The sequence below is a fragment of the Cuculus canorus genome, chromosome 1, assembly GCF_017976375.1.
Source record: "Cuculus canorus isolate bCucCan1 chromosome 1, bCucCan1.pri, whole genome shotgun sequence".
NCBI classification, from domain to species: domain Eukaryota; kingdom Metazoa; phylum Chordata; class Aves; order Cuculiformes; family Cuculidae; genus Cuculus; species Cuculus canorus.
In genome coordinates this window covers 146382132-146403486 of record NC_071401.1, presented here as the reverse complement: position 1 = coordinate 146403486, position 21355 = coordinate 146382132, and the positions used below count along the sequence as shown (strand labels likewise).

At 38.9% G+C, this 21355-nt stretch overlaps 1 protein-coding gene across 2 annotated transcripts in view; it reads left to right on the top strand.

Moving 5' to 3' along the window:
- The window catches only part of RFX4 (regulatory factor X4), a 98127-nt gene that overhangs the window by 57776 nt on the left and 18996 nt on the right, over nt 1-21355 (top strand). The window contains exons 10-15 of one of the 2 annotated variants that reach the window (XM_054080888.1): nt 118-176; nt 1732-1876; nt 5142-5236; nt 7039-7156; nt 14064-14183; nt 15490-15648. In XM_054080888.1, coding sequence (XP_053936863.1) covers nt 118-176; nt 1732-1876; nt 5142-5236; nt 7039-7156; nt 14064-14183; nt 15490-15648 — 696 coding nt within the window. Of the gene's footprint in view, nt 1-117; nt 177-1731; nt 1877-5141; nt 5237-7038; nt 7157-14063; nt 14184-15486; nt 15649-21355 lie in introns of both variants that reach the window. The other variant, XM_054080879.1, reaches the window with a different exon arrangement.

Here is a 21355-nt window from a genome sequence, read left to right as displayed (position 1 = left end):
TTTTAGGAATAATTAGAACTGGTTATTTTTTTGTTGTTGTTCTTGTTTTACTTTAGTATTTTTAGAAATATTTTTCTTTATCACAGTATGTAAAGATTTATCTCTTGTTTCCTGCAGTGTCCAGAAGGTTCTCACAAATACTCCGGCGACAGACATCACTAAACCATCTCTGCCAAGTAAATACTTTAGTTACTCAAGCTTGCTGAATGTCATTTTTACTGACTCTTCAAATAATTTTATGAATTTGCAGACTGGACTTTACCAAAAGAGGAATATATTATGTTAGCAGTTTGTCTCCTATATTTTTGTGACCATCTTTACAAAATCAAGAAGTTATCAGGAAAACAATGCTTTTCTAGATAACTGGCAAGCCCTGATGATTAAATTCAGCAGGGAACTTTTATGAAACATAATTGTTATTTGATTTGAAGGAATGGTTCATTTCCATGAAGTAAATGAGAGGCATTCCTTTGATTTCAGAATGGTTCATATCAGTCCTATTGCAAAGAAAAAACATTTCTCTGTGCCTGGCAAAATATTCCAAGTCTGATTATATACTATAATGCAAATTAGTAAAAAAGAAAATTATTGAACCGTTGGGATTTTAAATATAAATATTCCTGCAGCCATAGCAGGTGAATATAAAAACTACTCTGAAGTGTTTGATTTTTGCCAGATATGAATTACCTGTCAAAAATCCATAAGGCCAAATTCTGTGTAGTATAAAAAGGGAGAGGATGTATTGATTTAATTAATTGGAACAGATGGTTTCTTTTCCCCATCACACTGAAAAATCCACTTTTGGAAGGTGTATTCAACATCTCAGATTAGTCCCGTAAGTGGTGAAGACCACAAGAAGAAAGAAGCTCTGGGGGAACAAAACAATGGAACATTTCTGTGAAAACTTCTTTATAGATTTCTTCCTCCATTGTTCTAGCGGTGGAGACAATGATGTCAGTGGTACCTTTCCCCAGATATAGTGGGTCACCACTGAATTTTGGAGGTCCATAGAGATTGAGAGGGAATCAAGATACAGAGACCAAACTTTCTGCCTCAGACCTGGGATCAAACAGTTTACTTACATGAAGGAATCTTCAAATGCATCATTTCTGTGGGGAAGCTGGTAATCTTTGTGTGGGTTATCATCTCTGCTTAACTTACGGAGATCTGATCTACGTTATGTAACCATGAACTTGTGTTACTTCCTTTCCTTTCAGTGCATCCCCCTCATTAGTAACAGCAGACCCCCTTCTCAAACAGCCAAGAAGCAGATCTGATGCAGAGGAAAATGAGCTTTAACTTATTCATGTGGCTGAGGAAGAATGAAAGTCTTCATAGTTTGGGAAAGGGGAGAGTACAAATCTGAGTGGGCTTTGTTTAGTTTAGGCTTGATTTTTCTTGTCACTTTTCGGTTTTGAACTGAAGCTGGTCAAGAAAACTGACAGAGCTGTTTGAGGAGTTCAGAAGCACCACCATCAGATTAGGATTTCTCATCGGGGTTTGTCGTGGGTGCAAGCAAAATATTTGCAGTTTATTAAAGTAGACAAAATGACTTGTAAGTTCTCTGTCGTTAGAAGGCCTCATAACATCCATAAGACATCAAGCTGGTGGGTGGGGGTCTATGAGGAGAATAAACTTAATGATCCTAGGTAAGGGAGCGTAAAAGGGGATAAAGCCTATTTTTTAACCTAATAAACCATGAACTAATGAATATATTGGATTGGATTACAGGCCTCAAGAACAGTAATCCACAGTGCAGACATCACATTTCAAATGCTGGAGGACTGGAGGAATGTGGATCTGAATAGCATCACCAAACAAACCCTCTATACTATGGAGGACTCACGGGAGGAACACAGAAAACTCATCATACAGTGTAAGAACAGAACCCTCAAATAAAGCCCAGTGAACTCGGTTTCCTGCTGGAAACAAAGCTCTGTGAAAGTAGCACTGGTTTTGCAGCAATTACTTTGCTTGAAGGCTTGAAACAAGTAGGAATTCATCAAAATGTAAGACCTGTCAAGGTCTTACATTTTGAGACATAGACCTGGGCACTCTTCCATTAACAAGTTTCTTTCTAGTATCCAGAACAGCCAATGGTGAAAAACTTGTACTCAAATTCAGGAGGACTTTTTCCCATGAGTTTGAGCAAACTGAATCTATGAGTTAACTATTGAATCCGATAAAGTCTAATCTCTCCTCCTGTAGGATTGCTGGAGAGTTGTCTTTTGAATGGCTTTGACGCTAAAACGGCTGTGTATTTGCACCTTTGTAAACTTTTATTTATAAAAAGCTCCATTTTACACAGTGTTTTCATAAACAAGATCATTTGATGTGTTAAGCTTTCACCCTGAACTTTTATGACTAAGTCGTCATCCCATATCAAGCAAGCTCATCAGCTAATTTAGATTCTGCTTACTATAATGAAGAACATGAACTAAGAAGTGACTTTAGAGATGTTGGTAGATTGGGTTTAGAGTCAAAATTCTTTTGCAAATATAAAATTTAACTTACCTTGTCCAGCAAGTGTGTGTGGTTGTAAGCTTAGATGTAATCCTAAGCACAATGAGTTTTTCCCTCTGAGGCACCAGAGGTGGCCAGCTTTGTCTTCAGCACTGTTCATAACCTCACTTCCCTGTGAACCCACCTGTTGTATTGCCGTCTTTCTCCTGAGGAGGACCAGTCATCTTTTATCCAGAACAAGCCTTAATGGGGAGCAACCTAGGCAACCACTTGTGGGAGCCCTGCAAGGGTACGTTTGTTAGTGGGGTAACTCTTTCAGTGAGTGGCAAGGAAAAGGCGGGGTGACACTTTCACATATACACTGGACCTTGCAAGGCTGACTTTGACACTTGTGACACTGTGTGTTAAGTCTAGAAATCTTCTCCCCAGCTTATGGAACAGAGAGAGAATTCTCTGATAGCTCTGTTCTCCATCAAGAAGTGCTTGGTACTCTTTCATCTTGTTCTTACCACTTCATTCATTTCCTGAAACGGCCTTCTTCCCTTTTGAGTAGATAGAAACTTGACTTGGCAGCCGAGGAAGTAGTGTACAGTTGTATCGGAGTGCAGAAACTGATTGCAACCTTCTGTCATCTGTTATGCTTTCAATATCTACCCAGCATCTTCCCACTGAAGGACAAAGAAAGAGTTCTCCAAGTTATAATCCTCAACAGGAGCAACAGTTCTGTCCCTTATTCAGAAAATCTGTACTGTTTAGGAAAGCTTTTTGTACATGTGCTAACTATTTAAATACAAACTCAAGTGTAATCAAATCAAATGGAATTTTCCTGAATGTTAATGGATTTTAACACATTTTCCCATATTTTAGGCCCATATAGTCCAATAGGCAATTACTCAGAAACAGTAATGTAATATGAATGTTTCTCATGAGAGGGGATTCCACTGAGATGTGCCAATACGTATAGAGTTTATTCTAGATTTTTTTCCCCCCTATCTTTGATGTTTATTTTACTTTGCCAAAGATCTTCAAAGACTATACTCTGTATAACACAAAAGACATGGAATTAAGGCCTGCTTTCACATGCTTGATATTAATAGCCAAGAAAGCACAATTTTCAGCTACTGTAACTGGAAAAAAAAAGTGTCTATAAGCCTTTAAGCAGGCTCAAAGAAAAATCACTGGGTATAAGAAAGATTTTCCTGCTTTGCTATGGTAGCTGTTTCTGACAAGGCTTCTTGTTTATTCCCTCTTTCTCAAATCCTGTTGAGGATCTGAAGACTGATTTTCACTAAAGGCTAAACATTCACTTCTCTTAAATAGGTTTTTGCATACAGTTGCATTGCTCCAGCAGCAAAGCAGGCAACTCATTTGTTTTTCCACTCTTGTGCCCTTCTTTGCTCAGCATATGAGTTACTTCATCTGTTGTATCAGGCAGTTTTTGTCCAGCCAAATACTCAGGTAAGACAACATTTAGATTTCTCTGTGATCCTGTTCTGCATGGAGAGATGTTGCACACTCAATGAAACAAGAAGCACGGCCCAAACATTATTTTCCCCTTCTTCCCCAGTTAGTGTTTCTGATCATCCAGCCTTTGCAAATCTAAGTTAAACAAAGTTAAAGCCAGGTGTGAAGAAAATGCATTTCTGCTCATCCTACTGATCCAACTTAGAGACCAGGGAGCTTATTGTTTGCATTATTCTCAGCCTCTCTGGGTCACTTGTTTAGCTATCATCTTGTAAGCTTTGCCTCCTCTATCTTCCTCACTGTCTTTCCTATGGTGGGAAATTCCTTCCTCCTGTTATTTATAATTAAGCATAAATGGAAATACACAGCACTTTGAAATCATCTTGTAACACAGCAGGTAGACTATATCTTCTTCAGTTACCGGGCCTTTTATTTTAGCCGAGTTGAAGAACACATTCTTATGGTGTCAAGGCACATGATTCTTTGTCTTCCAGTCACTGATTCTCATAAATAAACTACAGCCCTTCAGTTTTAAGAGCTGCACCTGAATGACTTGATTATTTTTGTTTTCTATATTAAATATTAATATGTTTGCTTGGGGAAGTTTTCAAGTTGCTTTTGGAAACTCTTCTTGATAAATTCAGTATAGTATTTGTGCAACGGTAGCAATTTGTTTTGAATAAGCAGAACTTTATGGCAATTCTTTGTGTGTGTGTGTTTGACATTGCAAATAGGTGATTTGCAGCAGTTAAATCCTGGTTTTGCAACTAAAGCGTTACACAGGTGAGAGCCCTATCAACAATACTCATCCACTTAGTGCTTAGAAGATTATGCATTGAGTCTCTTGCATGACCTTTTCTCATCATCAGGGTCAAGACCTAGCTTTGCACTCTTCATGGAGAACACCATAAACTTTTCACTTCTGAGCACCCCAGACAGCTGAAGCTTAATTCAAAAGATTAATTTTAAACAATAGGTCCTAGTTTGCTCACATTAAAATATCACTTCCAATTATTCCATTTCAGTAGAAACAAGAGACCAATTACACTTATGGGGTCAGCACAGGGAAAGAGATGTTTGTTATGGCTAGACAATCTGTTACAAAAACCACAGCAAACTTCTGAAGTTATTGGCAGCTTTTTGTCATTTGTTCCTCTTTTGTTCAAAAATGAATTGAAGTACTGAGATGAGACATCTTTTTCTTTCTTTGCCAGTGTATCAGGAGTTTGATCACCTTCTGGAGGAGCAGTCGCCCATTGAATCGTACATCGAGTGGCTGGATTCCATGGTGGACAGATGTGTTGTAAAGGTTGGTAAGCAGGACTAAGGATCTCAGTTGCTAAAGTGCACCTTGAATTCTACTCAGGTCATAGATTCTTAGCTAAAAGAGAGAGAAAAAATCAAAGTCAGTTGGTAATGAGCAAGAGTAAAGTAAAGCAGCAGTGGGCCAAATCTCACCAGTTTTCCTGCTCAATATGAGAACTGCTCACAGTCAGAATTGTGCTTTGTTCTGCCTCTGTCTATTCTGTCCCTAAAGATGATGTTTAAATATGGAGGTTTAAATTGGAGGTTTCCAATCAAATCAATATTTCAGGGGTACGGAGACACAAGTTCAGAGTCATCCTAACTGCACAGTGCAAATAAAAAGCACAATCTAGCCTGGCCTTTTAAGATTTTAACGAAAGGATATCTAGGCTAGCTAATTCCAAGGAGACCTTATTGTGGCCTTTCAATACCTAAAGGAAGCTTATAAGAAAGACAGAGAACAAACATTTCAGCAGGGCCTGTAGCAACAGAAAAAGAGGTAATGATTTGAAACTAAAAGAGAAGTTTAGACTAGATATTAGGAAGAAATTTTTTTCTCTGAGTCGGTGAAACACTGGAACAGGTTGCCCAGAGAGGTGGTGGATGCCCCATCCCTGAAAACATTTGAGGTCAGGCTGGATGGGGCTCTGAGCAATTTGATCTGGTTAAAGATGTCCCTGTTCACTCTACAGCGGGTGGACTAGATGACCTTCATCGTCCCTTCCAATCCAAACCATTCTATGATTCTGTGAAAAGTGAAGATGAAACTCTACTTTACCGTTCAGTCCAGAACAAGCCTATGCTGCCTTTTGAGCTGACTTGGGATCCCAACGACTTCTATTTTATTTTAATTTAAGAGCATGCAGACACCTACTAACAAATCTTTTAAAAATATTTTCAAAAGTGATCAAGCATCACCATAACTTTACACAGAGTATGAAACTAGATGACTATTTTAACTACTGTGACTAACACTACTTTGTATTAGGATGTTCTATTAGAATTCCAATTCTTCATTCCAGTTGTTAGAGCTAAGAAATAAGAGAAAAATAAAGATAGTACCTCTCTCTCTGATGCAGAAGATCCATACAGAAAACAACGTATACTTCCTCAGGTTACTTGAAATGGATTGATTGACTTGAGGAACTTTTCATTTAGTCAGTGGAATGCAATTTGAAAATCAGACCATAACTGCTAATTTTCATGAAGAACTTGACATGAATTTTGTTAGCTGATTGAATGAACCTAATTCTTTACCTCATATATGTTTATGGTAAATAAACTTTGGAAGAGTTCATGCCTAAGGTGTGTTTTCTGAAAGGTATTTTTGCTAATAAAATGACTATGTGAATTCACAAAAGCAAAACCATGAAGGAACAAAACCAGAAATATGTTAAATGGTAAACTTTAATTGAAATATTAATATAAATTTTCAGTGTAGATCAAGCATTCTTGATTATAAATTTATTCCTTGACTAGGAAGCCAGAGTGAACATGTAAGTAATTAAGTTAAGATGAATATGTGAGCAACTTTTTTGGCCATCCTTTCATCATTTATAAGGGAAATGCTGTCTTGGTGTTGAATAATATTTTATTATTTCCTTTTTCTGAAGGTTGTATATAGCCACACGGTGGCTTTCTGTGTAAGGCTGTGTTTAAAAAAATTTTTAGTGTATATTTTAATGGGAAAATAACAGTAAGTAGTTTTTCAGTATAAAAAAAGAAGACTGACATGTGCATCACTCAGCTGTATCAAACAGTAGAAATAAAAGTTTCTCCATGTCAGACATGTTTGTTTTCTTGCAGGTAGCTGCTAAGAGACAAGGTTCTTTGAAGAAAGTAGCTCAGCAGTTCCTCCTGATGTGGTCCTGTTTTGGCACTCGAGTGATTCGGGACATGACTTTGCACAGTGCACCCAGCTTTGGTACTTTCATTTTGTTGTAATCGTGTGCCACAAAAAAAGTCTGTATCCTGTCTTGCAGTGTACAGTTTAAGTGGAAGTATAACTAGTTGTCGCATGTCTGGGGCTCTATTAAAAGAAGACTTGAGGCTACTAACATTTGGAAATAATCCTCAAACAGATGTCTGTATGCAAGATCTAGCCAGGGGAGCTGGAAACACTATTACCTCCTTGTGTTTGGTGTTGGCTGGTAGCTGGAGTTACCAGACACAGGTCAGCTGGAAGCATTGATGACGGGAGCATTCCCTAATGCACTTCAGTGCAAAGTGAGCCTGCTTACCCAAACCACTCTACACTACATGTTATGCTAAGAGAGAGGACTACTCCACACTTTCCCAAGGCTCAGTGTTGGGTCCAGTTCTGTTCAATGTATTTATCGATGATCTAGATGTATGGATTGAGTGTGCCCTTAGTAAGTTTGCAGGTGACAATAAGCTGGGTGGAAGTGCTGATCTGCTTGAGGGTAGGGAGGCTCTACAGAGCGATCTGAGCAGGCTGGACTGATGGGATGAGACCAACAGAATGAGGTTTAACAAGGCCAAGTGCATAGTCCCGCACTTGAGACACAACAACCCCATGCAGTGCTACAGGCTTGGGAAAGAGTGGCTGAAATGCTGCCCGGCAGAGAAGGACCTGGGGGTGTTGGTTGATAGCCGACTAAACATGAGCCAGCAGTGTGCCCAGGTGGCCAAGAAGGCCAATGGCATCCTGGCCTGTATCAGAAATGGCGTGACCAGCAGGACCAGGGAAGCGATTCTGCCCCTGTACATTAGTGAGGATGCAGCTTGAATACTGTGTTCAGTTTTGGGCTTCTCTCTACAAGAAAGACATTGAGGTCCTGGAGTGTGTCCAGAGAAGGACAACAAAGCTGGTGCACCAGCTTGTGCCAGTGCTTGACAACCCTTCTGGTGAAGAAATATCTACTAATATCCACTCTAAACCTCCCCCAGCGCAGCTTGAGGCCTTTCCTCTTGTCCTATCACTTGTTACTTGGGAGAACAGACCAATGCACACCTCACTACAATCTCCGTTTAGGTAGTTGTAGATAGTGATAAGGTCTCCCCTCAGCCTCCTTTTCCTAGACTAAACAATCCCAATTTCCTCAGCCGCTCCTAATAGGACTTGTTTTCCAGACCCTTCACGAGCTTCGTTATCCTCTGGACAAGCTCCAGCAACCCAATGTCTTTCTTGTAGTGAGGGGTCCAAAACTGAACACAGTATTTGAGGAATGATATTGCCAGTGCTGAGTGCAGAGGAAGGATCACTTCTCTAGTCCTGCTGGCCACACTATTTCTGATACAAGCTAGGATGCTGTTGACTTTCTTGGCCACCTGGGCACTCTGCTGGCTCATATTCAGCCTGCTACCAAGCAGCAACTCCAAGTCCTTTTCTGCCTGGCAGCTTTCCAGCCACTCTTCCCCAAGCCTGTAGCGTTGCATGGGGTTGTTGTGACTGAAGGGCAGCAGCCGGCACTTGGCCTTGTGAAACAACTGGCTAAGTCCATTGATCCAGCCTATCCAGATCCCCGTGTAGAGCCTCCCTATCCACAAGTAGATTGACACTCTCACCTAACTTGGTGTTGCCTGCAAACATACTGAGGCTGCACTAGATCCCATCATCTAGATCATTGATAAAGATACTAAACAGAACTGGCACCAATATTGAAGATAGAGAATTATTCATTGATTCAAGTTTGGGACCCACTACGATATATAGTATGTCAGATCTGCCAAATCAGTTACCTGTTATCTCTGTTATAAATTTGGCTCTTTAATTTCCCATTTTTTAGAACTTTAACCACTCAGCTAACTTGGATTTGGGGGTTGGTTGGGATTTTTTTTTTGTATTTTCAATTCACTGAGTATATCTGCTTGTACAAATGCATGATTATCCTTTTTATATATGTCCCCACAGTCGGACAAAGAATGTATAGAATATAGCTGATGTGTTTTGCACAGATATGTAGTGCTATAATTCGAACTGGATCAATAACTGTTTTTCAATTTAGTAGCCAGAGCAAGAGGGTTGTTTTTTTTAAAAGAAAAATCATGCTCAGTGTGAAGCTGAGATAGTTTACTTTGAAAAAAAGTAAAATCAATGAGAATGTTTTTGTGCTTAGACCACAGTTGCCTGCCTCAGCAGAGTATTGAAACAGTGTTAACCACTGCCAGAACAAGATTTCTAACCAAAGGGGCAGTGTGGGATGGTTTTCTCATCTTTTCCATTGAAATTGTTTCCCTTTCTACAAGCCACATAAACATTTGTTGAGCTGCAGATTTCTACAGTCTGCTAGGTGACAAGCATTTGTTCAGTCCCTGTTCTAACCCTTATTTATACAGAGTGAAGTTTTCCCTGCTCAAATGCAACTCCACTGGAGGCAGGACAATATCTGAGCCTTCAGGTTTTCAAAGGGGACGATAATACCAGAACCATACACTTATCCCATCAAGCAGAAGCCTGAGCCATCTCTGCCTCGTTTCCCCCAAAGTGTCCCAAATGTTTTTTAGCCACAGACACATATTTATAATAATTTGTATTAATGATGACACTGCCTCACTGCAAGGCCGGTTGACACATTATTCATGAATTAGAGCTGAGCAAGTTCCAAAAGAATAAATCCTGAATGTAAACAGCTCAGAACTAGATGGCAGAAACTCTTCTGCTTTTAATTTAACACAGTTCCTTCTAGGTTTTTAGAGTAATACATACATTTAAGTGAGTTCTATGGAGAGAAAGACTGATTTGCTATTATAAATATTTACATCTTTATATGACTTTGTTCTTAATTTAGATAAAAGGTTTTGCATTTGTATTGCACTGAAAACTGGTTCAATTGACTTATTTTTAATGGGTTCTTTTCTACTTCAAGCAGTGTGTAGACTCAGATGCTCGCAGTAGTTTTTTGAAAGTAAAATGATGCGTTAAAAGATGGGATCTCTACTATAGACAGGACAGCATATTTTTATCTTTGAAATAAATGATACAGAAATCTGATTGAAGGAAGGTGGAATACCTGGCGCTGGACCAGCTAGCACAAATTCTGCAAAACTTTTAAGCATAGAGGCATGAAACAGTCCCTGGCAGAAAAAAAAGTTCCTCTCTCTGATCCCTCTCCCTTTTTCTCTTTCCTTGCCTGCCTGCCTCCCTCACTCCCTCCCTCCTTCCTGTCTATGCATATCAAAGACACAGTTGGTGGCAGTGTTTGGGTAATGCATCCAGTGTATAAAGTAACTAATTAGTAAGAGAAGCTCCTTGGTTTCCTCCAGATCTGGAAATCTCGCTGTTGTTTTGTTACTTACACATAATTGCTGTATCTGTTAATAGCTGCTGATACATACTATACATTAGTTGAGTAGTCATTGCCATGATTTCTGTTAAATTCTGAAAACTAGAGGCATATACTATTTATTATCGTGACTACAGTCTCCTGAACGATTTCTTAACTCTTTCTAAAGAAGTGTATGGCTTACCATCCACAGCTGGATCCTTCTCAGTACTTAAAGATATACTGGAATGAACCAAACAGTTTCATGTGAAAAACAGTAGCTTGCAAGCACAGAATAAATTATTGTATGTCATGCTGAATGGCTATTCACTGTGTAGCTGAAATTCGTGCCCTGATATTGGTTTCACACTGTAGCTTACATTTACATTTGACTCACTTCAAAATGTAAAAATATTGCATTCATAGAGTACCAACAACTTGTTTGTCTAGTGTCTTTCACGCAAATTCTGGGCTCAAAAGCTCTGTACAGAGTTTAAAAATACACGGTGAGAGAAATAATAGGAGAGGAAGAGAGAAATTCAAAAGAGTGACAAGGGCACTGGAGTGTTTTTAAATGCTACATTCAGTATTGCCAACCCCAAGTCTTCAAAATAAAGCGTTAGACCCCCCAAAAACAAAGGCATTTTAAAAAAAATAGCAAGTCATGGGTTCTTGTTGTTTGCTTGCTTGCATTTTAGTGTTTTGAGTTTGCACTACCAAACATCTTTATGAAACTACAGGCAATGTTCCTTAATTGTTTGGGTTTTTTTTTAAATTAGAACTGAGCAAGAATTTTGATGGAAAGCATTAAATACCCAATTAAATGCCCTTAAATGCCAGCATTTAGGCCCAATTTTCTTGCCTTGGAAATAGTTATCAGTAGTAATCCACTGAAGTCAACAGAAACTTTCCACTGAAAAACTGTTAGAGAGAGAACATTATGTGGGGATTCTTGATAACCTAGGTTTCCACCAGGGAAATCCGGAATTGGTAACAAGACTATCAACCAGGTCTGCTCTCTTTATTGTACTGCTAGACTGAGTAGGATTTCATTTAGCAAGACTTTTAGCCCAAAATATTTATAAAACAAAATCCCTGCAGTAGTTAAGTGCAGATCTCCGCTATTGACCTGTGCAAGGCTGAGGAAACCTGTTACCTTTTTGCTTTGCTTAGACATGTGAATGCTTCAGGTTCACCAGCAGCCAAAGAGTTCCTCCCTATAGAAGAGGTGTTGCACTCAAATGTGTCTTTTTTCTGTGCTGCCTTGCCCAAGAACACAAAAGCTCACGTCCACCTCCCAGTGTGCATGCCCAGCTCCTATCAGTGATGATAGAAGTCATGCAGGCATAGAGTGAGAGAATAAGACACAAAGACTGTCCTGGTGACACAGAAAAAGAACATGCTCAGAGTCTCTCTGAAAGCTGAATTGCCAGCTAGAATTCTGTAAGGATATAGGGTCTTTCAAACCGTTTCTTCTGCCCTTCAGCTGTAGGTTGGAGCAGAGAAGTTGGAGTAGGGGTTGATATGCTTGTTGTGTGTTTATCCCATGATAAACCTAACTTTCCTGTGAAGAAACCAATCATTATGAATTTGATTGAATTTGAAACTTGTCGCATCCCTTTCTCATGGAGGCATTTTTCCTCAAAATGTAGTGTTGGAATTTTGAAAGGAACATATTTAGCTGAAGCTTTTTTTTTTTTTGCTTGTTTGGCAGTAGTTTATCTGTTTCCCTCTCAGCTGGTCGTCTTTCTCTGGTTCAAGCCAACTGTTGAACTGGCTGTTATTTTAACGTAACTGCATTTGCACTTGCCAAAGTTATTTAGTGGCTTATAGGAACATGTTTTAAACATTGCATGCAAGTCTAAATAAACAGAAGACCTTTTAAAAATAGCATTGTATGATCAAATTCTGTCTGCAGCTATTGCATGTACTTTGTGTCAAGGAGCCTATTGTATAAACTGACTAAATTCCATCTTGATATTTGTCAGTCTTCCCCTGCAAATGTTGTTCCTTTCAGGAGGACACTACACAGTGTCTCAGCTCTGATGTTTCGCTCCTGTAATTTTCCCCTGAAATGCATCTATGGTCTTTTCTTGTATATATGTTTTTGTGCCTATATGTGCTCTAGGGAGAACTTTTCTTCACCATCCCTGACATGTATCCTTCTTTATAAATTCTGGAAAGCAACTTACTTCGTTTCTGCCCAGGGAGGTGGTTGAGTCCCCATCCCTGGAGGTGTTTAAAAAGTGGGTAGATGAGGTGCTTTGGAACATCATTTAGTAGTAGACAGGTACGGTTGGAGCTGATGATCTCTAAGGTCTTTTCTAAACTAATGATTCTATGATTCTACGAAAATTAATTCAATCATGCATTTTAAGTCATTTAAAATCTATCATCCATTCCTTGCATCCTCCTCGTAATCTTCTCCATACCAGTTTCAACTTGTACTATTTTTTCTGGCACATGGGTGACTAAGGTTGTATGCAATATTCTAAGTGAAGTTTCATGAGTGCCTTTTACAATAGTGTTAATACTTCTGTTTCTACAGAGGAAGTATATAAATCAGGAGATGATAGAAATTGCTAAATACAGAACACCTTACAATGTGCTATTAAACTTAATTTCCATTGCTCTAGTCTGTAGCATCACACAGCTCTTCCTCCTAACAACACTAGCAAGTTCTCCATATGTACTCAAATCCTACTTGTGGGATTTTTTGCAGATTGCTATCAATATGATTTCTTTTTACTACTAATTTTCAGAGTGTTTTTTGACGCCATTCTCAACATTTTCTACTGTCCATATGCTTCCCTTAAGTCCTTCAGTTCTTTAGCCCTTAAGTTTTTCACATTCCTGTAATGGAAATTATGAAAGAATATCAAGGGCATCTTCAGAGGTAAGCACAGGAAAGCACAGGAACAAGGCCAAGCGTTATGCTGCTGATGTGATTCAAACTGATAATTAGGAAAAGGTAGTGTAGTAAGAAAAGAGTGACACAGCAAAGCTGTGACATAAGTCTTTCCCTTTAAGACATCCTCAGTTGTTGCTAATGCCTCAATGTTTGGCAGTCAATGGATTTCTCATCTAGTCCAGGCACTGCAGTAGACATATCGGGAGACTTGGAAGCTTCTTTCGACTTTCCTATCAATTGTCTCTCATTTCTTTGTCCAACAACAGACCTAGTTTAGGAAATTCATACAAGGTTGTGCCCCTGAGGTGGAGAATTCAGGATTCTACTTCTGACACAAACTTACATCTATTCCTTTAGATAAAAGGAAACAATTCCACTTTAGTGTAATTGTCTACGTTGTTCAGTGCTATTGTAGGAGAAGAAAACTCCATTAAGTTCCAGCTCTCAGCTAGGCAGGCTCCACTCTAACACTCAATAATTGATCATACAAGCCTGTATAAATTCAGGGATGAACAGTTTGCTAGTCCAGAGTTTTACTTCGACTTCTTTCACCCAAGTAAGAGAGAAACTTCAGAGGCAGTAGTATATGGAGGCTGCCCTACTTGCTACTGTTTGTGTTGAATACTGTAATCATTAGTTTAATGAGTGTATTGAGACAGTCAATGGCTTTTTTTGTTTGTTCACTTTATTACCAGGGTCTTTTCACCTTATTCACTTGATGTTTGATGACTATGTATTGTACCTGCTAGAATCACTCCATTGTCAGGAGAGAGCTAATGAGCTAATGAGGGCAATGAAAGGAGAAGGAAGCACAGGTGAGTTTGGTCTTTTATTAATCTTTCATTGTTTTATTCCACTGCATTCACCAGTTTCTATGTTAGGACACTTCTTTATCTTCATCTAACGCAGGGAGGTTTATCTAGGAGCAAACTGTTTTTCGGTTCTACCATGATTTGAAGTAAGTCATTTCTGAGGAGGGCATCCCTGGCTAATACATTCTGAAAGACCCTTACTTGCTTCATGATGTAATTCTGGGTGTCTGAACGCAATTCCTAAGCACACACTTGGTGTTTCAGTAAGAGATTTTTGTACTGAGCCTCTTACCTCAGCTAGTCTGTCTAGGCCACCGTTATATTTCAGTGAACAAAGTCTTGATACCCTCACCCTCATTTAACAGTAAATAAAATCACTGATTTTTTTAGTTTAATGGATTTTACCAGTCTAAATAAGACTCCCTGAATGAGAGGGAGAGTTAGGAGAAGTGAGCAAAGACAAAACCCAAAGTTATTGTTTCTGGTACACTTGTTTTCTAAGTGCCTGTACAGAAGCTGATTCCGAGTCCTGTCCTACTCACTCTGCACTGACTTGCCAAAACAGAAGCAAGCAGAGTTTGGCTTTAGTCTCTCTGCTCAGGGCAGCCCCTTGTCATAAGAGATCATCAGTGATCTGCCTTCCTTGCATCAACCATTAATTATGGCAAGTTACACTTCTCTGTCACATTTGGAAAGTTCAATTCTTCATTTCGGCTATGGCTTAATTTGATTTGTGGGAAGAAGAATATTTCAGTGATTAGGGTAATATGCTGTATGTGTTGGAAGACCTGGATTTAATTGATTGCCCTGCCATAGCCTTTTGGGTTTTTGACAAACAAATTACTTATCCTTGTGTACTTTCCAAACAGCCTTAGCAGCTAGAACTATCCAGAGTGTCATACTCTTTAGTCAATGAAGAGAGAATTGCATGACCAAAAGCCACTGGAAACCCCTGGAGATTCCCATTTCTTTCCAATGCCTGTAGACAGTAGCAGTGCCAGACTCAGACGGGGCTCTTTATTTTAGGCATGTAATAGTATATTACAGGAATGTAAATCTTCAGCTGTCTTTACATGAGTTTCCTGTCTATACAACAAGAAAAAAAAGAGGACTTTACTTCAAGAGGTTCTGTGAAGGCACACTGAAAGTTGTAATGCTCAACGTTATAGAAGTAATTCTTCCAAATATTTGTGATTCCTGCTATGCATTTCTTGAAATACAGCCTACAGAACTTAAATGCTTGCGTTATTTTTTTTATTTGACTTTACCTTGAGTTATGTTTGATAATTTTTCTCTCATCCTGCAGCAGAAATAAGAGAAGAAATTATTCTGAGTGAACCAGCTCCTCCAACTCCCTCCCCAGTGCCGTTCTCCCCAGCTAAATCTGCCACCTCAGTGGAAGTGCCGTCTGCCCCCTCGCCTGTCAGCAATCAGTCCCCAGAGTACGGTGGCATAACAGTTACAACAGGTGGGTAGATTTATGGCAGCTGGATCTGCTTGAAGATGGTCACCTGAAACCGAGTCTGAGAACACAGTGTGCTGACTTTCAAGAGATGAGAAGCCTTCCCAAACACAAATCTATTTAAAGTATCAGTTATGCCTTCTCACTGTATCTAAACATGATGTCTAACAGCAAAAAGATCTGATGTGTGGATGTTTTATATACTTCAAGGAAAGATGCCAGGTATTCTAAGGTTGAGGGAAGTTTTCAAAACCTGAACTACTAGTGGTTCAGGAATTCCTAGTGGCTAAAATCAGAACTGAATTTCTTTCAGCATATTTGAGACCAAAATATGTTTAAATAGCTGTGCAAATTTCTCTTGGAATGTTTTTACACATTGTTAATAACTTTCATTTTTCAGTGTTAGAAACTAGGAATTAGATGTCGGAAGCCTGTTTTCAGAATCATTCTCTATTATGGCAGCTCATGAGGTGCTTGTATTCTGGTGGGTTCATAGGTTAAAAAATCCGTGCTTAAAGTTATTCATCTTGTGAGCAGGATTGACAGAAAACAAGAAGCACAAAACTGGCTTCTCTTTGGTTTGTATAAATGGGCAATCACCCTCTATACTGTAACGTAAAACTCACTCATTACCTTCTGGATGTGGACAGCACAACCTGTCTGTATGATCAAAAGACAGTGTTTTCTTAACTTATGGAAAAAAAGGCAGAAATGTGAACGACTTTCAGAAGGTGTCCCTCTCAGAGAGTGAAATTCCAGCTTTGCTGCTCCTTAGTGAAATGAGCGTGTAATCAAAATGTGGAAACTATCACTTTTGTGATGTACTAGAGAAGTTACAAAACTTTCTTGAAAAAATGTCAGAAAGTGATGATTTACAGCATTGGAGAATTTGGCAGTAGCTAAAGGAATAATAAATCTTTCTGACAACTGATTTTCATTTTTTTCAAAGGTACTACAGGGAAGCACAAAGCATAGTTTTTGTGGAAAGAGATTTAAGAACATTTATCCCTACATTGAAACTTAACTTTTTCTCACTGTTGGAGACAATACCTTATTTAGAAGGTAAATAGGATAGTATTACCCATAGAATAGTTGGACAAGAGATATATGATTCCTAGATATGGCAGGTGAGCACACAGCTTTGGATCAAGCAGTGCTGGAGGCGGTGTGTATGTTTGAGCCTTGAAACTTTGATCTTGTGTGTAACTTGCTCTATAGATATTGTGGCTCAATAGGATCATTGTGGTGTTATAACCAGAACTTAGAACTGTACCCAGAAATAAAGGACTGAAAAAAAGTAATGAACTCTATGATCTCCAGTGACATTGACAGGAACGGAGATTTGAGGGCCTCATGTTTAGGCTGCAGACTGTAACTCTATGTGACTATCATACCTAATAACTATATCGCTTGATGGGTTCTTACATCATTCTTACATTCATACTAATTAATCCGAAGGTTATTCTATATATATATACAATCTCCTATTCGTCAGCTATTTGAGCTTCCACCTTCAGCTTACTTGACTTAGGTGCTTGATTTAGGCACAAATCTGGGCAGGCCTGGGAACTGCATGGATCTTGCATATCCCTCATGAATCCCACCAGTAATATGAGGGAATGGACACACAAAAACATTACAAATGCAATTCCTCTTTGTTTTCCTGATGTTTATTTTTTTATTATAGTTTTTGTTCTCTCACACTGTTTTTTTTTATGTCCTGGTAAGGCCAAAGTCTGTTAGTGTGAAGTCTCAAGCCAGGAACAGGATCGTTTTGGAACAACAGTTGAAGGACCTACTCACACAGTACAGGCAGTAGAACTTGACATAGTTGATCCCACAGCAGAGTGTCTTAGGCAAGAAAGCTATTTCTGATTATTTTAGCTCTCTGATTTTTCCAACTTTTCATTTTTAGGTTGTTTTTAAAACTTTTTTTTGGTTGAATACGATTTTATTCTTATGGTCTGCTGCAGTCTCACTTTTTGTGCACGTGAAAATCTTTTTTGCCTAGCATAAGCCAAATTTGTCAATGCATATAGTGGTCTGGTTATGATTAAATATATGTATGTGGCTATTTCCTGGTCTTAATTTGGGCAATTAGCAACACTTCTATTTCCCACATTCATCATGTAGATGAACTGGTCACTTTTTTAGTTTGCCAAAACTAAAAATGGAATGCAGCGTTCATTCATATAAAATAATGCCAAATAACAGCCTTGTTTCAGGTATAGGAAATTGCTATACTTCAAAACAGGAGTGCTGAAGACTTATTACACATAATCAAACTAGTCCATATACAGATTTGTGGCATTAATATATAGAATATTTTGGAACAGTAACCTCTGTTCTGGAGAGATGTATTTAAAGTACATTATATTGATTTTCTTATGTGTAAATATAAAACTCTGCAAATGCTTTACAAATCTCAAGAACTAGTTCCATTCATTACCACTAGCTCTCAGTTCCCCAATTTAAGGCATCATTAACTCTTCCTTGCTTGTGGCTTTAGCAATAAAAGTTAACTATTAAACTTGCATTTTAACCTTGTCTGCCTTCAGTCAGTGGTCAGCACAAACCCAGCAAATTAAATTGTTGCAATTACACTATAATGAGCCAAAGAAAGGTAAATCCTATATATAGCATTCTGTGGCAGAACATCTGTCATGGCTCAGCTAACATTTTATCTAAAACTTTTTGTTAAGTTACCAGACATTTAAAAGGATAATTAGTCTCCACCCTTTCTAAATCACAAAGGCCAGATTAATGATTGTTCAAACAGCAACAATATCATCATAAAAGTGATAGCTATATGGCTGACTATGCTATTCTCTCTTAAAATCCCTCTTAAAGCTGTGATTACTCATTTGCTAATGCAAAGTTTCTTAGACAACCCAAAATGAACTCTGAATTGTAAGTAGACCCAAATATGTTAGTAAACTAATCGATGCAGATTACTGTTTAATTTCAAGAAATTTATGTGTGAAATTAGTCTTCTGGACAGCAATGGTCACCTAAGGTCACTGTTCTCCCAAGTTGAGGCTAGGTATTAAAGGTCTGAGAATTTGGCATAGGAGATACTTTCACAGAGCTACTGCCTCTCATATTTGCATGTAGAACAAATTCCTTCTCAGCTCCTGGACTTATATTAATATATGAGAACGTCAGCTCTTTTTCAACAGTCAGAGTTTAATTCCCATAACTGCACACCGTAAAAGTCAAAGGTTCCAATTTCAAAAGGCAATTCTCCAAATTGTCCAAATGGAAGGGTTTGTGTTTCTTTCTGATGCCGATATTTAAGGTAATCTCTTTGTCGTGTGCAGGCAGAATGGGTGTCTGACTCCAGATTTCTGATTGCTTGAGGTTGACAGTGCTGCTTACTATCTGACATAATGCACAGTGTTGTGATTGTCTTGCTCGTATCTGGGCGCTCATTTATTCCAGCATAAAGCAAATATAAAATGAAGCATCATGAAGCAACTTATTTCTTTCTGCACTGCTTTACATGAGGACACCAATGATGAGAGGGCTCTTGTTAAACTGCTAGCAGTTCCTTTTACATTTGGCTCTCCTGCAGGTCAGATGGCCCCTTTTTTTAGTGTCCTCAAAGTCAAATTTTCCATTAGAAGAGAAAAGAAAAAAAAGAGTGATAATAAATGAACTTCAAACCTTGCATGTTCAGAACACAAAGCAGAGCTAGATGTTGCACAATCACTATTGTTTTTGCTTATTTCCAAAAGTAGTTCAGTTTGGCTCAATCATATCTAAAAGAGACTTCATCTCCTGGAGTTCAATTCTGCAGCCAGCTGAGGAAATTAATCATATAGGGCTGAGATATAGGCAGGTATTAAAAAGCTAACTATGACAAAACTTTCAGACTTATCCCTTTCCAACCACCACAATATTGGCAGTATCCTGGCTGACCTGACATATACATACACAAACCTGCAAGTCTGTTGTCTTCTTCTATCCTTCTTCTCTGTCTTTGTGACCAGGTCACTGAAAATAAGGGCATCCCTTCCACAAAGGCAAAGAGAAGTGGGACAACTGTAGATTCCCAAGAACATCCTGAAAAAAAATATTTGAACAGCTTTCTTTCACTCTGTAAATCCAGAATAAAAACCAATATACATTTGTTTCTTAGCCATAACCTCCAAAAAAAAAGTGACTGTTTCCTAGAGCAGCTCTATGAGGTACTATCCTGTAGTACTTGGGACAACTCTTGGTTACAATAATTAAACAAAGATATTGCCAACTCTTCCAGTGCAAGATCTATTCTCTATTTGTTTCTGTGTTGTCTGGATAAGCACAAAGCATGTTACACCCTAAACATTTATTTGAAAATTGAACTGAGGTGGCTGCCAGTTAGACTTCAGTGCAGGAGTGGCCAAGTTCTCTCAACCAAGGAACTTGACTTCATAAAAGGAATACATGAAACAACTCATTGTCCTGAACTGACTCATTTTCCTCAGACTGAGATAAGGCTCCTACTATTTTTAAAAGAAAAAGAGAGAAAAGGAAGCTGTCACAATGGCCAGGGCCAGTTAAATCAACTATATTTGCTAAAATGCAAAGGATCTTTTGGCCCTGTTATACCGCTTCTTGTTAGAGCTAAGACCAATGGTATGAGGTTTAACGAGATCAAATGCCAGGCTCTGCACTTGGGGCACAACAACCCTGTGCAGTGCTACAGACTAGGGGAAGTCTGGCTAGAAAGCTGCCTAGAGAAGAAGGACCTGGGGGTGTTGGTTGACAGCCGACTGAACATGAGCCAGCAGTGTGCCCAGGTGGCCAAGAAGGCCAATGGCATCTTGGCTTGTATCAGAAACGGCGTGACCAGCAGGTCCAGGGAGGTTATTCTGCCCCTGTACTCAGCACTGGTGAGACCGCACCTCAAATGCTGTGTTCAGTTTTGGGCTCCTCACCACAAGAAGGATGTTGAGGCTCTGGAGCATGTCCAGAGAAGAGCAACGAGGCCAGTGAAGAGGCTGGAGAACAAGGAGAACAAGGAGCAGCTGAGGGAACTGGGGTTGTTTAGCCTTGAGAAGAGGAGGCTGAGGGGAGACCTTATTGCTCTCTACGACTACCTGAAAGGAGGTTGTAGAGAGGAGGGAGCTGGCCTCTTCTCCCTAGTGACAGGGGACAGGACAAGGGGGAATGGCCTCAAACTGTGCCAAGGGAGGTTCAGGCTGGACATCAGAAAAAAAATTTTCACAGAAAGGGTCATTGGGCACTGGCACAGGATGCCCAGGGAGGTGGTTGAGTCACCATCTCTGGAGGCATTTAAAAAAGATGGGTAGATGAGGTGCTCAGGGACATGTTTTAATGGTTGATAGGAATGGTTGGACTCAATGATTCAAGAGGTTTTTTCCAACCTAGTGATTCTCTGATTCTATGATTCTAAGGTCATGAGATTTTCGGCACAATATTCAAATTTTTTCTTGGAAAAAATAAAATCAGGTCAAAAGAAACTTTTTTTTTTTTATGGTAAGTTTAAAAAGTGAAAAAATGAAAAAAACTTCAATAATGTTACCTAAAAATAAGTTTTGGGGTTTTCACCGTATTCATTGTCCTTCTTTTCTCTCTTTTCTCTTTGTTTTTGCCTTTTGAATTTAGGCTTGATTTGAAACAAATTTTTGAATGTTTATTTTGGCAAATAACACTAGGAAAATATGTTGAACTTTGGAAATGGAAACATTTCACTAAACTATTCCAC